Below are 18,560 nucleotides of genomic sequence, written 5' to 3'. Positions count from 1 at the left end.
ACGATGTACTTGGTTATATCTCATGCAACATAAATCTGAAACATTTACTACGCTAATTCATTTTTTTAATCAAATCAATCGCCAATTCAACACTAAAATTAATAAAATTAATTCCGGCGATGGGGGCATCTTTCTTCCCCAACTTCAAGCTATTCGTTCCGACAATGGTTCGGAGTTTTTGTCCAAACAAATCCAAACATGGTTTTATGATCATGGCATTATTCATCAACGCAGCTGCGTTGCAACCCCTCAACAAAATGGCGTTGTGGAGCGCAAGCATCGCCATCTTCTCGACGTCGCAAGAGCATTACGTTTCCAAGCGAAATTACCCCTTTCCTTTTGGGGTGAATGCGTACTCACTGCCGCTTATCTCATAAACAAACTTCCTACTCCCATCCTGAAATATAAATCTCCTCATCAAATTTTACTCGGTTCTCCTCCTTCATACTCATCACTTCGTGTGTTTGGATGTCTCTGTTTTGCCAAAAATATGAACATTCAACACAAATTCGATGAACGAGCCAAACCCGGTATTTTTGTCGGTTACCCTTTTAATCAAAAAGGATACCGCATCTACGATATGCACACTCGCAAAATATATGTCTCTCGTGATGTTCAATTTTTTGAAACCATGTTTCCATATCACGACCTTCAAACTCCTTCCATCGCTAACGACATAAGCATCAACACTCAAATCCTTGATTGTGAATTTGATGATTCCTCTTCCAACTTATCACCTGCATCAAGTATCTCTCCCGGCATTAGTCATCATGATGACACAATTGTGCCCATTCTCACTCCTCAGGATGATAACTCATCGAATATTCCATCCAATATTCCATCCATTCCTGTAGAAACTCCCCAACAACATTCACCTACAGCGATCAATCCTGCAGAACGTCGTTATCCTCAACGTCTTCGTACTCCTTCTGTTCGCCTCACGGACCACGTATGTGACATTAATAATGTCACATCACAGAGTGCCTTCCCATTAAAGAATTATTTCTCTTTATCCAATTTGAGCACTTCTCATCGAGCTCTTCTTGTTAATATCATTGAAAATAAAGAACCAACATCTTATTCTCAAGCTATCAAATCAGCTGAATGGCGTGACGCTATGGCTAAAGAAATCCACGCCTTTGAATCCAACAACACTTGGGTTTTATCTCCTCTCCCGAATGGCAAAACCGCCATAGGTTGTAAGTGGGTATACAAAACTAAATATCACTCTAATGGTACCGTTGAGCGATATAAGGCACGTTTAGTCGCCAAAGGCTACAATCAAGTACATGGTATTGACTACCATGAAACATTCGCACCGGTTGCCAAACTTGTCACGGTTCGACTACTTCTCTCCATTGCTGCCATTAAAAACTGGCCGTTACACCAACTTGATGTTAACAATGCTTTCCTACAAGGAGACCTTAATGAAGAAGTTTACATGAAATTACCACCTGGCTTCGCTCATAAAGGGAAACCATGTGTTTGCAAATTAAACAAATCCATCTATGGTCTCAAACAGGCATCCCGTCAATGGTTCTCAAAATTCTCCACCACCCTCATTCAAAAGGGTTTTCATCAATCCATCTCTGATTATAGTCTATTCACTTTCAAAAGTAATCATACGGCTATATTTGTACTCGTTTATGTAGATGACATCATCATCACTGGAAATAACGAAGATGCTATCTCCGACATCAAGAAATTTCTCGCCCAGGCCTTTTCCATCAAAGATCTTGGAAATCTTTCATACTTCTTATGAGATCCTTACGCAAGAGGAGGTTCATTGGTATCAAAAGGCTAGAGAGGATTGAATTAAATTGGGAGACCGTAACACCAAATTTTTTCATACCAAGATGATTATCAGGCGAAAGAGAAATAAATTCCATGGCTTTCATCTTCCCAATGGTGTTTGGTGCAATGATGACATTATTCTTAGGGAAGAAACATTGAATTTTTTAAAGGTTTTTTATGTCCTACATTTCTTATACTCCCCACTAGTAAGGGTTACTCAATTATGGCTCTCATCCTTACTGAAAAAGCCCGACACTCTTTGAGTTAATAGTTGATAAGGGAAAAAGTTACTTATGCATTGAATCAAGTGCACCATTTTAAGGCGTCTGGCCGTGATGGATTACATGGTATTTTCTCTAAACGATTTTGGTATATAGTTGGAGATGACGTTGTCCAACTTATATTAGATGCTTTTATGACATGTAGATTTCACTCCTTTTTTCCTGAGACTCTTATCGCATTAACTCCTCAGGTAGACTGCCCCCAAAATTTTAAGGATTTCAGGCTCATTAGCTTGTGCAACATTATTTATAAGCTTATTACGAAGATTATGGTCGATAGATTGCCTCCTTATCTAGATCAGATAGTTGTACTCTTCCAGAGTAGGTTTTTTCCTGGTAAAAGGACAACCGATAATCCCATTATCCTCCAAGAAGCAATTCATTCTATGCATAAGTCTAAAAAGAAAAAAGATGACATGGTGTTCAAAGTAGATCTTGAAAAGGCATATAATCATGTTAATTAGGATTTCTTGAAATTATTTTTGAAGTAAAACATGTTTCCTCACATTAGTATAAAGTTGATTATGCATTGTGTAACTATCTCCTCTATGTTTATTCTTTGGAATGGGAGATGACTACCAAATTGTGTTCCGACTAGAAGATTATGGCAAGGTAACCTCTTTTCACCCTATCTCTTTGTTATATGCATGGAATTCTTATCACAGACAATCATTAGGACAGTCGATGAAGGCCATTAGAAACCTGTCAGGTTATCTTGTAATGGACCCTCTCTATCGCATTTATTTTTTGCTAATGATGTTCTTTTTTTTGTGAAGGTTTTTAACTCCCAGAAACAAATCATTCTTGATATATTGAATTGTTTTACCGTGTTTTCTTGCCTTAAAGTGATTGTTAATCAAAGGTGTTCTTCTTCGCTACCACTAAGAGAAGTAAAATGGATTTAATTTTCTCCAACACATGGATCAAGCAAATTTTTAATCTAGAGAAATACATGGGTTTTCATATGTTGCATGGTCATCTTTAATGAAAGGACGTTGAGTTTCTAGAGGAGAAAATCAATCAGAGGTTAGCATTTTGGCAACATAAATTGTTAAAAAGGTTGATCATTTGACTCTAGTTAGGTTTGTCTTCAACTTCACTCATAAACTATTATATGCAAGTGACTTGGATACCACAACCAACTTGTGATTTTTTCTTATAGTATGACTAGGAAGTTATTATGGAAATGTAATTCAAACTCTTGTGTGCATCTCGTTGATTGAAATAAAATAACTAAGCCCAAAAATTTGAGTGGTCTTGATCCAGAAAGCAAGAGAGGCTAATACTTCTATGTTTGGTAAGTTGGTTTGGGGTCTCCATCGGGATTTTGATTCTTTAGGGGTCCAAGTTTTGAAGCATAAGTACATCAATAAGGAAACGTTCCTTGATATGAAAAGAAATTGAGATCAGTTACATAGAATGCAATTATGAAAGCTCTTTATGCCCTTAAAGATGGATTTGAATTCAGATTGGGGGATGAGAACTCCTCTTTCTTATTTTCCAATTGGTATGAGGTAGGAAAAATATATGAGAAGATTCTTTATGTGGATATCCATGATCTGGAAATGTGAGTGAAAGATGTTTACTTGCATGAGAGTTGGAACTTCGATTCATTATATACTAATATTCCTACAGTTATTTCTGACCGCCTAAAAGCGCTTCTCATATGTTTGAACTCTCTTGAGTTTGATCGGTTAACATGGAAAGGAAATTTAGATGATACCTATAATTCCCGGGATGGTTATAAATGCCTCAACAAACTTGAATTTGTTCAGAATACAACAAATAATAAATTTTGGAAGTGGGTGTGACATATTCCTACTTCTGAGAAGGTGAAATTCTTCTTATGGACAATTTTACATAAATCTCTTCCTGCGAGATCGATATTGTATCATCGTGGTATGCTCCAAACAAATCTATGTCATAGATGCAATCATTATGCTGAGACGACTCTACACTTCTTGAGAGATTGTGGATTTTCTACTCACTTTTGGAAATCTATTGGATTCTTGGGCTCACTATTCTTCCAAGGGGATAATTTATTTGATTGGATTAGACATGGACTTAATGGTGGTTCTATCCTTTTGCCTGCTTGTTGGTGGTTGTGACGCACTAGGAACAAATCGTGTCTTGCGAATGAAGTGGTATTTTTCTATACTTAGAAATTCAGCACGGTGAATTATGCTAATCTGTTAGCTAAATGTTTTCTCAAACATAAATTGTCTCACGCAACGAGAATGATCACGTGGAATGCACAAAAAAGTAGTAAAATGAGTTTGAATGTTGATGATAGTAGTCTCAATAATCATGACGTCTAGGGTTTTGGTGAATTGATTCAAATGTTGATGGAGCTTGGGTTCATGATTTTGCAGGTAATATTGGTTATTCCAACATCCTTCATGTTGAGGTGATGGCAATATATCATGGTTTGTGTATGACTTAAGAACTTGGCATCAAAGATCTGATGTGTTATTCTGACTCTAATTCTGCTATCAAATTTATCTCAAAGTCTATTAATGTTAGGTATCACTATGCCGCGATTCTTCTCAACATTAAAGACTTTCTCTTTAGGAAATTATAAGTTCAAATATGTCATACTCTTAGGAACGAGAATATTTGTATTGACTATCTAACAAATCATGAGACTGATAATGATAAAGTATGTCGATCTTTTGCAGAATCTTATATAAGAATCATCACTCTCCTACTAACTGATGCTTCTTAAACTTTATATTTTAGATAATTTTTTGTTTTTACTTTCCCTTTTCCCACTTGTAAAAAGAAATAGAGTGTTTACTTTTATAGCTGGTTTGCTCGGTTCAGGGAACGCTAGGTTCTAAATTACATTAACATAACATCTAGAAATTAGTTTTTCACATGATATTTATTTGAACTAGTCAAAGGCATTGTTTTTATTATTATTTTTTAGTTAAGTCCGTGTTCTTCAATTAGCGTTTATATAATTTGACATTTGGTTTCTTGTGATGAGTAAAACAATGGATTGGAAGTGGACGTAACCTTACTTTACCCGTGAACACGAACATTGTATTTAATCAACTAACTAAACCATTATTATTTGATCCTAATCCTAAGGCTGTGATGAGGCCTGCTGCACCAGTTTGATTATTTATTCTTTGACGCGTCGAAGTGAGAGTAAACAAAAATTACTAGATCATCTGTTTATGCAGATTCTTGTTCTCATTTGATACTTAAGACTCATAATATTTGATAACAATATTATTCTTATACTATTTTATTTCTATATAGGAGAAAAAGTTGGAGACATAATGTGGATCCTCTTGGAATCAGGTTTTCTCCATATAAGAGAGTCAAAGATTGAATCTAGGATAAAATACTAAGGTGTTTGAGTTTCTAGATAAGTGCAAAGAATTTCTAGATAAGCTTAAAAGCTACGATACAAATTAACAACTTTTAATATGCCATTTTGCATGTAGAAGTAGTCAAAGTATTAATATTACCCTTTTTTTCAAACTTGGCCAGATTAAGGGAATGTTTATTAGTAACATTTTTCTTTGGACTATCACGAGTGGTAAGTAGCATGCCTTATTATTTCCCACTTTGCCCCTGCATAATCCTTGGCAGGAAATAATCATGATTAAGGAAGACATTTAAATTTGTCTTAATTTATGATTGGGCCTCTTAGAGGTTGAAGTCACACTTATCACTTTATCAGTAAGTAACAAAACTCTACTTTTAAAACTCTTTAGGATTTCAATATTATTAACTGTCCTGGTCATTCATATTTGGAAATCATAAATCAATTTCAACCAACCACTTTGGCTGAATATTCCTCATACCAAGTCATGGAATAAAACAAAAAGAATGCCGCGTGAAAACAACCAAACTAGCTCTTAAAACACTGAAAACAATTGAAGTGTAACTCATTTGTTGTATTCTCAACAGACTTGATCAATCATGGAGCTTCACTATTTCTACATTCTTCATCTCACAGTTATCATGTTCTTAAGTATGTTTCCTCAGTCACTCAACTGCCAACAAGTATACCTCAATAGCACTGTCTTTGACTGCTCTAACAACCCTTCTGTACCAAAAGGATACCTCTGCAATGGCCTTAAAAAGTCATGCACTTCCTTTTTAGTTTTCAAGTCAAAGCATCCCTATGACAACCCTGCAAGAATTGCCAACCTTCTTGGCTCGGAAGCCTCTACTATAGCCTCAATCAACAAGATATCGATAAATGAGAAGATTCCTTCGAATAAATCAACCATTGTCCCAGTCTTCTGTTCATGTGCTGGAAATATTTACCAGCATAGCACATCTTACTCTGTCAAGCAGAATGACACCTACTTTGAGTTGGTAAAAGAAACTTATCAAGGCCTTACAACCTGCCAGGCATTGATGGGTCAGAATTACTATGCTCCTGTCAATATTGCGGTTGGCGCTGAGCTTACAGTTCCAGTACTATGCGCTTGTCCAACCGCAAACCTGACGGAAAAAGGAGTTACCTCCTTGCTAGTTCACATGGTGAACTACGGTGACACAGTTAAGTCCATAGGGGAAGCTTATGGTGTAGATGAACATAGCATGCGAGAGGCCAATGAGTTGCCAGTGCTACAAAGTGCAAACAGCACCGTGATCCTCTTTGCTTCGACGCCTATAGTAGTTCCTCTGAGAAGCAAGAGTTGTAAAGAGAACCCAGAGAGATTCTATTGCAAATGTTTTGAGGAACTGCATGCGGATGGAAGCTCCAAGGGTGTCTTCTGTGATGAATCTCATCGTCAAAAAATCCCTGCAAAATTGGTTGCTGCCTCAGGTATACACTTGTCTAAACTCTCTTCAAGAACAAACTTTAAAATAATATAGTTTTTAATTAAAAAAAATACATTTTAGAATAGCTAGTTAGTAAGGATGCATGAAATCACATAAAGATGTTTGTTGCTAGACACGGCTTCCAACTGAATTTTGAAAAATAACTGTGTTTTTGCAGGTATTGGAATCGGTACAGGCTTTCTGTGTTTGTTTCTCTTGGGTTACAAATTATATCAATGCATAAAGATAAAGAGAGAAAGAGTCCGAAAGGAAAGGCTGTTCGGGCAAAACGGCGGCTACTTGTTACAAGAGAAGTTATCATCATACGGAAATGGAGAAATGGCAAAGCTTTTTACTGCGGACGAGCTGCAAAGAGCGACAGATAACTATAACCGAAGTAGGTTTCTCGGCCAGGGTGGCTACGGGACGGTGTACAAAGGAATGTTACCAGATGGAACCATAGTAGCAGTTAAAAAGTCAAAAGAACTTGAAAGGAACCAAATAGAAACTTTTGTCAATGAAGTAGTCATCTTATCAAACATCAATCATAGGAACATTGTCAAACTCTTAGGTTGTTGTCTTGAGACAGAAACCCCGATACTTGTTTACGAATTTATTCCGAACGGAACTCTTTCCCAACATATACATAGGAAAGACCATGAGTCATCCCTTTCATGGGAAAATCGCCTTAGAATTGCTTGTGAAGTTGCTGGAGCAGTGTCATATATGCATTTTTCAGCTTCTATTCCAATCTTCCATAGAGACATCAAACCAACCAACATACTCTTAGACAGTAACTATAGTGCCAAAGTTTCTGATTTCGGGACATCAAGATCAATACCACTAGATAAGACTCACCTAACCACATTTGTAGGTGGAACTTTTGGGTACATAGACCCTGAATATTTCCAGTCCAGTCAATTTACAGATAAGAGTGATGTATATAGTTTCGGTGTTGTTCTTGTAGAGATTATAACGGGTAGAAAGCCGATTTCATTCTACGATGAAGACGATGGTCAGAATTTGATTGCGCAATTCATTTCTGTGATGAAGGAGAACCAACTTCCTCAAATTGTAGATTCTAGAGTGCAAAAGGAAGCAGGAAAAGACACCATTCTTAGTATTTCAAATCTCGCAATCAGATGCTTGAGACTTAATCATAAGAAAAGACCAACCATGAAAGAGGTTTCAGCAGAATTAGAAACACTGAGAAAGGCACAGAGTTCCTTTCAAATCAAGCATGATCATGATGAAACATCAAGTGATGATGAACGATCATTTGGGCAGACAATCAATGAAACAACAGACCAAGAATCCAGAGAAAGCATTTCACTTTCCTCACAAATAGAATCCACGTCCTTCTGAAACGCCAGACTGATACTTTTCTTTCGAATCCACCGCAAACTCCTCAAGGTATCATCCCCACGACCTTTTAGGTTGCTATGAGACTAATTCTCGAGTTGGCTGCTGGACATTTAGAATCATTCATCATTATCATGTATCTCGTCATATCATACTATAATTTTTAAATTAATGGTATGACATGACTGAGTGATGAATTTTTATTAGATGACATGAATTTTAAAAGTGATGTTGATAATTCAAGTATTGTAATCGATTAACACATAAATGTAATCAGTTACAGCAAAGTCAATCTCACTTCTGAAATATTAGAAAACACAAATTTTTGAAGCTTTAATTGGTTAACCTCGGACATTAACCGGTTAACACTTAATATAACTTAATTCACTTATCAACTGTAATCGGTAATCAAATGGTATAATTGGTTGTTATTTTTCTGTTATGCAATTGTTTATTTTGGATCCCAATCAGTTTGTAATAGTTGTATTTGTATAAATATGTTGTACATAGCGACTGTGGAATTGGAGTGTTGTAAGTAAGGATCATAATGCAGAGAAAATGTCATATTAATCTATAGATGATTTTAGCAGCATAGCGACATAAAATGTCGAAACCACTCATTAAAATCTGATTTATGCAATACCAAGAAATTAACGAAACAGACGTAACAGTAATTACAAAATTATACAAGTCCAAGATTAATATACAAACTGAATGCAGCAATATATGAGTCCAAGATTAATATATCAGTTTAATATTTTTCAAAAATTGAATGCAACAAACTGAATCGAGACTCAAATATACAAACTGTACACAACCATTTTTCAGCATGCAATTCTCTTAAAAGGTCAAAAGGAAAGTCCAGAAAAACACAGCTTCTCGTTCTTTATACACCAAAATCAGAAACAGAAGTTAAAATTCTCCATTAACTAAATCCTTAAATCAAAAAGCAGCAACACAATCAGAATACAAACCCAAAATCAAAACAGAATATTTGACACCAACGTTGTTGGCATTGGTCAGAGGGAGATGCTGCTGTAAAGAGGCTTGGTGTTGTTCGTTACTGATTGCGGTGTAATTCATACTTCCCATAGTCCACTTTTCCGCAATTTCTTCCGCATCTCTATGATAAGTCTTTAGTCAAATAAGAGTCCTAGTTTTTAGGATAGTTTGTTGAATTGATTTAGTCATTGTTTCCTTATTTCTAGTTAAAAGTGGGTTGTAGTTTGTTACTGCACGTTCATTTTGTTCCCTATTTATTTTACAGCATTTCACAAGGAATAAACAAGTCATTCGCAGGACTGTTAGTTGTTTTCTATTGAATTCTTATTGCATCTAACAATCTGGCATCAGAGCGTGACTTGAGAAAGATGGGTTCATAAGCAAATTTTGTTTCAGCGTCCATTCCAAAGTTCGACGGTGACTATGATCATTGGAGCATGGTCATGGAGAATCTTCTTCGATCCAAGGAGTACTGGGTTGTTGTCTAATCGGGCTACAGCCAGCCTACGAGTATGGATGGGATGACGTCGACGCAAAAACAGAACCTAGAGGAGATGAAGATGAAGGATTTGAAAGCTAAGAATTACTTGTTTCAGTCACTTGACAAGTCAATTCTGAAGACGACTACACAGAAGGAGACATCCAAACAGCTATGGGATTCTATGAAGATGAAGTGTCAAGGTAATATTCGAGTGAAGAGAGCTCAGCTCAATCGTCTACGCCGGGACTTTGAGGTTCTGGCAATGAAGCAGGGAGAATCGATAAATGATTACTTTGGTCGAGTAATGACGGTTGCAAATGACATGAGGAATTATGGGGAAGATGTGAGTGATGTCAAGATCGTTGAGAAGATTTTGAGAACACTTACTGATAAATGGAACTACATTGTTTGTTCCATCGAGGAAGCCAAGGACATAAATCAACTCTCCGTGGATGCCTTGCAAAGTTCTCTGCTTGTTCATGAGCAAAAATTCAAAGGAGATAGAGGAGAAGAATATGCTTTGAAAGTGACTCATGAAGGCTATGGTGGAAGAGGACGAGGAAAAGTTGCTTTCAAAGGAGGCCGAGGACAAGGTAGAGGTAGGGATTGTCTAAACTGGAGCAAAGATACGGTTGAGTGTTATAAATGTCATAAGCTTGGACACTTTGAGTACGTGTACCAAGCAAATTATGCAAATTTGGATGAATCGAAAGAGATGGTGTTAATGGCATATACCGATACGCTTGGAGGTGATCGAGACGACGTATGGTTTATTGACTCTGGATGTAGCAATCATATATGTGGCGATTCATCTCTCTTTTGTGATTTAGAAAAGGGGTTCAACAAGGTGGTAAGATTGGGGAATTATGCAAGCATGAATGTTGTTGGAAAGGGAAGTGTTCGATTGACCGTAAAAGGAGTGAATCACCTTGTACGGGATGTGTATTATGTACTGGGGTTGAAGAATAATCTTCTCAGTGTTGGGCAGCTGCAAGAAAGGAGTTTGGTTGTACTGATGCAGTCAAATATGTGTCGGATTTATCACCACACAAAGGGATTGATTTTCAAAACCACCATGGCTTCCAATCGAATGTTTGAGTTGCTATCGAACACTCGATTAGTCAAACAGGAAAGATATGAAGAGTGTCTCCAAGTAATCACTCAAAACGTGGCTCATTTATGGCATCGAAGATTCGGTCATCTCAGCTATAAAGGATTGAAGACTTTGCAAACAAAAGGCATGGTGAGAGGCTTGCCAAGTTTTTCCGAGGGTGAGATTACGTGCAACGATTGTTTGAAAGGGAAACAACATAGAGATGTGATCCCAAAAAAAGCACATGGAGAGCATTATCAAAGTTGGAGCTCGTTCACGCTGATATTTGCGGCCCAATATCTCTAGTTCCAGAGGGCAACAAAAGGTATTTTATTTGCTTCATTGATGACCATAGTAATAAGGCATGGGTGTATTTTCTTGATTTTAAGTCGGATGCATTCACTTACTTTAAGTTATTTAAAGCTCTTGTCGAAAAAGAAGCTGGTTTGCCCATTAAATGTCTCAGAATAGATCGTGGGGGTGAATTCACATCAAATGAGTTCAAAGAATATTGTGAAACGAATGGGATCAAGAGGCAATTAACTACTGCATATACACCGCAGCAGAATGGAGTTGCTGAGCGGAAAAATAGAACTGTGATGAATATGGTGAGAAGCTTATTGGTTGAGAAGAATGTTCCAAGAAAACTCTGGGCAGAAGCAGTGAATTGAGCATTTTATGTTCTTAATAGGTGCCCGACATCATCGGTGAAAGAAATGATGCCAGAATAAGCTTGGTGTGGGGTGAAACCTTCAATCGAGCACTTGAGAGTCTTTGGTTGTATAGCACATGCTCATGTACCGGATGCTCAATTAAAATAGCAACATATCAATCAGAGTAATTATGCCCCGAAGGGTGTCACACAATCATTTCACAACCATCATCAGAATATCCTGTCATGCTCATTTATTTAATCCAAATTATAAAGTATCTGCATAATACGCAGCGGATAAAATCAATTCAATTATTCACATCATGTAACATATTACATGCAAAATGGTTCACAACCAATCAATAAAATATTCAAACATCCCTTCCCGATGTTACATCTATCAGAGCATGACCCACTAGGAGACTACACTAGACTCCAAGCACTAGCTCCTATTCAACTCACTGCTCGTTACCTGAAAAATAGGTGTAAGGGTGAGTTCCTCAATCAATATAATAAGCATTATACAACATTATGTAATGTTAAGTAACTAACGCATCAAATCACTCTAACCAGACTACACACTCAATAACGGCGGTATCAATTCAAACATCATATTCAATACCAATACAACTCATATTCATACTCAATATCAATACAAACACACGTATAATATTGGAATACATCCATTCATATTATACGCCATACACATATTATGCAATGAGACTCCATGCATGCGGTACCGACTATTTGTGAACATATAGTTCACCTCACCGTCCAAATCCAGGCACGGCTACCAAGTCCAACTAGTCCCACTCATTTGAGACCTAGTGACTCACTCACTAATTCCTCACCACGGGAATTAGCTACCACCCCTCAAGGGCTATGCTATGCACGCTAATTCACCTAGCATGCAAACATCGACAACAATCCATAATGACTAACTCACTAATTCCTCACAATGGGAATTAGCTACCACCATAAAGGCCACAATATGCATGCTAATCACCTAGCCATGCTACATCATCAACAACAATTCAAGAATAGACATATGCTCACACTCTAAGCCATAAAACAGTCTATTCACAAGTGCACACATAACTGATACATTCACAGCATCATGCATACCATCACACATCATCAGTATATTATCACATAAGCATATCATATCATGCCACATAATCAAAAACAGTATTAGCACACTCTACTAATGCCTATACTACTCAAGACCCAACAAAACAACAACAACATTACCACGATATCACATCTGGGAGTTTAAAACGCGAAATCTGCCCTTCAAACTGATATGGCGAACGCCATTAGGCTAATGGCGAACGCCATTAGCGTTACACGCTCTCATTCTGGAAAAACTGTCTGTCAAACTGATATGGCGAACGCCATTAGGCTAATGGCGAACGCCATTAGCGTTAAACGCTCTTATTCTGAAAAAAACCCAAACGGCGAACGCCGAAGGCATAATGGCGAACGTCATTTGGCTGTTATGTGCATAGATGTTAAATTTCTACGAATTCCCTTTCAATTATCATCTAATTTCATTCATCCACTGGCTGTTATGTGCATAGATGTTAAATTTCTACGAATTCCCTTTCAATTATCATCTAATTTCATTCATCCACTGGCTCACAAATTCATCATACAACAATCCAATCCGAGATAAAACAATGGTTATCACTACCCAGTACATATTATCATATAATACCCTTTAACCGATGATAAACCCCCCTTACCTGAGTTAATCCGGCAAATCTCAAGCTTCAAGCTCTTCTCTTCTCCAACCTTCTTCCTCTTGCTCTGCCTTTGCCCTTTTCCTCTTTCACGATCGCTTCTCTGTTTTTCACGTAAAAACCTTTTTACTCCAAAATGGGACTTTTTCCTTAATTCCAACTTATATATATTTTCCAATAAATAATTATCCCAATAATTATTATTCCAAAATAATAGTAATAATAATCCCAAATTCCAATTATTCAATTAAATTAATAAAAAAAATATTAATTTAAATTAAATAATTATCTTATTTTAATTGGGGTGTTACAACTCTCCCCCACTAAAAGAGTTTTCGTCCTCGAAAACATACCTCAAGCAAATAACTCCGGATAAGACTCCTTCATCTGACTCTCAAGTTCCCAGGTCACATTGCCACCTGCTGGTCCTCCCCAAGCTACCTTCACCAAGGCAATCTCTTTACCCCGCAACTGCTTCAACTCTCGATCCTCGATCCTCATAGGTGATGTTTCAACAGTCAGGTCATCTCTCACCTGTACATCATCTATTTGGACTACATGCGACGGATCATGAATGTATCTCCTCAACTGAGACACATGAAAAACATCATGCAAATTCGCAAGCGACGGCGGTAAAGCGATACGATAGGCTACCTCTCCTATCCTTTCTAAAATCTGATAGGGACCAATAAATCGAGGTGTCAACTTCTTTGACTTCAAAGCTCGACCAACACCAGTTATCGGAGTAACACGAAGAAACACATGATCTCCCTCTTGGAACTCAAGTGCCTTCCTCCTCTTATCATGATAACTCTTCTGTCGACTCTGAGCAATTCTCATCTTCTCCTGAATCATCTTAATCTTGTCTGTAGTTTGTTGAACAATCTCCGGTCCAACCACAGCACTCTCACCGGACTCATACCAACATAAAGGTGTCCGACATCTCCTACCATACAAAGCTTCAAACGGTGCCATACCAATACTCGAATGAAAACTATTGTTGTAGGTAAACTCAATCAACGGTAAATAACAATCCCAAGCACCTCCCTTTTCCAAAACACAAGCTCTCAAAAGATCCTCTAGCGACTGAATCGTCCTCTCAGTCTGACCATCAGTCTGCGGATGATATGCAGAACTCAATCTCAGCTTAGTTCCCAAAGCCCTCTGCAAACCTTCCCAGAACTTCGATGTAAATCTAGGATCTCTGTCCGAAACAATACTCGACGGAATACCATGTAAACTTACAATCTTCTCAATATACAACTCGGCTAATCTCTCTAACGGATAATCCATTCTGATCGGAATGAAATGAGCCGATTTGTCAATCTATCAACAATCACCCAAATGGCTTCAAAATTCTTAGTTGTCCTCGGTAAACCAGAAACAAAATCCATACTGATACTATCCCACTTCCACTCTGGAATAGCCAACGGTTGCATTAGCCCAGACGGCTTCTGATGCTCAATCTTTGACTTCTGACAAGTCAAACAAGAATAAACAAAACTCGCAATTTCTCTTTTCATTCCCGGCCACCAAAATAACTTTTTCAAATCATGATACATCTTCGTAGCTCCAGGATGAATACTCAAACCACTACGATGTCCTTCCTCAAGAATACTCTTCTTAAGTTCTGTGACATCCGGAACGCACACCCGATTACCAAATCTCAAAACACCATTCTCGTCAACTCTGAATTCACCACCTTGACCTTGATTCACTAGAGTCAACTTATCAACCAAAAGCACATCGGATTTCTGACCCTCTCTAATCTCATCCAGAATACCACTCGTTAACTTCAACATTCCCAATTTAACACTATTGTGAGTACTCTCACACACCAAACTCAAGTCTCTAAACTGCTCAATTAAATCCAATTCCTTAACCATTAACATAGACATGTGCAATGATTTCCGACTCAGTGCATCAGCCACTACGTTTGCTTTACCCGGATGGTAATTCAAACCAAAATCATAATCCTTCAGAAATTCTAACCATCTCCTCTGTCTCATATTCAGCTCTTTCTGATCAAACAAATACTTTAAACTTTTATGGTCACTGAAAACCTCAAATCTTGATCCATACAAATAATGCCTCCATAACTTCAGAACAAATACCACAGCTGCCAACTCTAAATCATGTGTCGGATAGTTCCTTTCATGAACCCTCAGCTGTCTCGAAGCATAAGCTATAACCTGCTTATTCTGCATCAACACACCACCCAAACCCAACAATGACGCATCACAGAAACCTCAATGGTTCCGACGGACTCGGTAATATCAGAATAGGAGCAGTAGTCAACCTTCTCTTTAACTCTTGGAAACCTTCTTCACATTTGAGTCCCAAACAAACGCTTGCCCCTTTCTAGTCAACATTGTCAACGGTAACGCCAACTTAGAAAATCCCTCAATGAACTTCCTATAATAACCAGCCAAACCAAGAAAACTCCTTATCTCAAAAACTGACTTCGGAGCTTCCCACTTAGATACCGCTTCTATCTTAGAAGGATCAACAGCAACACCGCCTCTTGAAATCACATGACCAAGAAAACTAACCTCTTCTAACCAAAATTCACACTTTGACAGTTTAGCAAATAACTTCTTTTCTCGCAGAACTCCTAAAACCACTCTCAAATGCTCAGCATGCTCTTCTTCAGATTTCGAATATACCAAAATGTCATCAATAAACACCACAACAAACTTATCTAGGCACGGATGGAAAATCCTATTCATATACTCCATAAATACTCCAGGCGCATTAGTCACACCAAAAGGCATTACAGAATACTCATAATGTCCATACCTTGTTCTGAAAGCAGTCTTCTGAATATCCTCAGTCTTCACACGTATCTGATGATACCCAGATCTCAAATCTATCTTGCTGAACACACTTGCACCAACCAACTGATCCATCAAATCATCAATTCTCGGCAAAGGATACCGATTCTTGATCGTCACTTTATTCAGTTGTCTGTAGTCCACACACAACCTCATAGTACCTTCTTTTTTCTTAACCAATAACACTGGTGCACCCCACGGTGACACACTCGGACGAATAAATTTCTTATCCAACAGATCTTCCAACTGACTCTTCAACTCCGTTAACTCAACAACAGACATACGGTACGGAGCCATCGATATCGGCCTAGTACCAGGTACCAAATCAATCGAGAACTCAACTTCACGCTCTGGCGGTAATTCATTCACTTCTTCCGGAAACACATCAGGAAAATCACACACCACCGCTAGATCGCCAATCACCAGTTTATCTTTAGCCTCCAAAGTCGCTAACAGCATAAACAACTCTGACCCATCTGCTACTGCCTCATCATAGGGAGTGTAATACTTCGACAACTCTATGAACTTAGCAGCATACTCAGTAACAGACCGGTTGCCCTGCTTCAATTCTAAGAACTCTATCTCTTTCTTTCCTCTGACATCCTCCGGAAAGTACTTCCTCAGGAATCTCTCTCTGAACACCGCCCAAGTGATCTCAGCACTCTCAGCAGCTTCCAACTCAGTGCGGGCAGCAACCCACCAATCGTCTGCTTCCTCTGACAGCATATGCGTACCGAACCTGACCTTCTGGTTATCGGCACACTCAGTCACTCGGAAGATCCTCTCGATCTCCTTCAACCACTTCTGAGCACCATCTGGATCGTATGCTCCCTTGAACATTGGAGGATTGTTCTTCTGGAACTCACTCAGTTGACGAGCAGCTCCCAGTCCCACAACATTCAGATTTCCTCCAAGTACTCCAGCTAGCATACCCAGAGCCTCAGCAATCGCAGCATCGTCTCTACCTCTTCCAGCCATCTCTATTCTGAGAACCCAACAAGATAAAACAATAAGTACTGATAGGGTTACACAACACCTATCACGTACAGGGGAAACAGAATAATTACGACTCGACTCGACCGACTATGCTCTGATACCACTAATGTAACACCCTTCTAAAATACCCCAAATATTTCAATTAAAATAGCAACATATCAATCAGAGTAATTATGCCCCGAAGGGTGTCACACAATCATTTCACAACCATCATCAGAATATCCTGTCATGCTCATTTATTTAATCCAAATTATAAAGTATCTGCATAATACGCAGCGGATAAAATCAATTCAATTATTCACATCATGTAACATATTACATGCAAAATGGTTCACAACCAATCAATAAAATATTCAAACATCCCTTCCCGATGTTACATCTATCAGAGCATGACCCACTAGGAGACTACACTAGACTCCAAGCACTAGCTCCTATTCAACTCACTGCTCGTTACCTGAAAAATAGGTGTAAGGGTGAGTTCCTCAATCAATATAATAAGCATTATACAACATTATGTAATGTTAAGTAACTAACGCATCAAATCACTCTAACCAGACTACACACTCAATAACGGCGGTATCAATTCAAACATCATATTCAATACCAATACAACTCATATTCATACTCAATATCAATACAAACACACGTATAATATTGGAATACATCCATTCATATTATACGCCATACACATATTATGCAATGAGACTCCATGCATGCGGTACCGACTATTTGTGAACATATAGTTCACCTCACCGTCCAAATCCAGGCACGGCTACCAAGTCCAACTAGTCCCACTCATTTGAGACCTAGTGACTCACTCACTAATTCCTCACCACGGGAATTAGCTACCACCCCTCAAGGGCTATGCTATGCACGCTAATTCACCTAGCATGCAAACATCGACAACAATCCATAATGACTAACTCACTAATTCCTCACAATGGGAATTAGCTACCACCATAAAGGCCACAATATGCATGCTAATCACCTAGCCATGCTACATCATCAACAACAATTCAAGAATAGACATATGCTCACACTCTAAGCCATAAAACAGTCTATTCACAAGTGCACACATAACTGATACATTCACAGCATCATGCATACCATCACACATCATCAGTATATTATCACATAAGCATATCATATCATGCCACATAATCAAAAACAGTATTAGCACACTCTACTAATGCCTATACTACTCAAGACCCAACAAAACAACAACAACATTACCACGATATCACATCTGGGAGTTTAAAACGCGAAATCTGCCCTTCAAACTGATATGGCGAACGCCATTAGGCTAATGGCGAACGCCATTAGCGTTACACGCTCTCATTCTGGAAAAACTGTCTGTCAAACTGATATGGCGAACGCCATTAGGCTAATGGCGAACGCCATTAGCGTTAAACGCTCTTATTCTGAAAAAAACCCAAACGGCGAACGCCGAAGGCATAATGGCGAACGTCATTTGGCTGTTATGTGCATAGATGTTAAATTTCTACGAATTCCCTTTCAATTATCATCTAATT

At 38.2% G+C, this 18,560-nt stretch overlaps 1 protein-coding gene across 1 annotated transcript; it reads left to right on the top strand.

Annotated features, from left to right (window-relative positions):
- The first annotated feature begins 5,951 nt into the window (after positions 1-5,951).
- On the top strand, positions 5,952-8,619 carry LOC127127018 (wall-associated receptor kinase-like 2). Its single transcript, XM_051056098.1, has 2 exons — positions 5,952-6,870; positions 7,045-8,619. The coding sequence occupies exons 1-2, from the start codon at positions 6,012-6,014 to the stop codon at positions 8,229-8,231; spliced, it is 2,046 nt and encodes a 681-aa protein (XP_050912055.1). The 5' UTR covers positions 5,952-6,011; the 3' UTR covers positions 8,232-8,619.
- The last annotated feature ends 9,941 nt before the right edge of the window (positions 8,620-18,560 follow it).

This window comes from Lathyrus oleraceus, chromosome 3 (assembly GCF_024323335.1).
Source record: "Lathyrus oleraceus cultivar Zhongwan6 chromosome 3, CAAS_Psat_ZW6_1.0, whole genome shotgun sequence".
In the NCBI taxonomy this organism is placed as follows: domain Eukaryota; kingdom Viridiplantae; phylum Streptophyta; class Magnoliopsida; order Fabales; family Fabaceae; genus Lathyrus; species Lathyrus oleraceus.
The sequence above is the reverse complement of the archived record's forward strand: the minus strand, read 5'-3'. Positions and strand labels throughout refer to the sequence as shown.

What these genes read in the sequence shown, in the direction of transcription:
- LOC127127018 (XM_051056098.1), top strand. Translation starts at nt 6,012, where the DNA reads ATGGAGCTTCACTATTTCTACATTCTTCATCTCACAGTTATCATGTTC. An exon ending in AAAATTGGTTGCTGCCTCAG is followed by an intron (nt 6,871 to 7,044) that starts GTATACACTTGT and finishes GTGTTTTTGCAG; the next exon opens with GTATTGGAATCGGTACAGGC.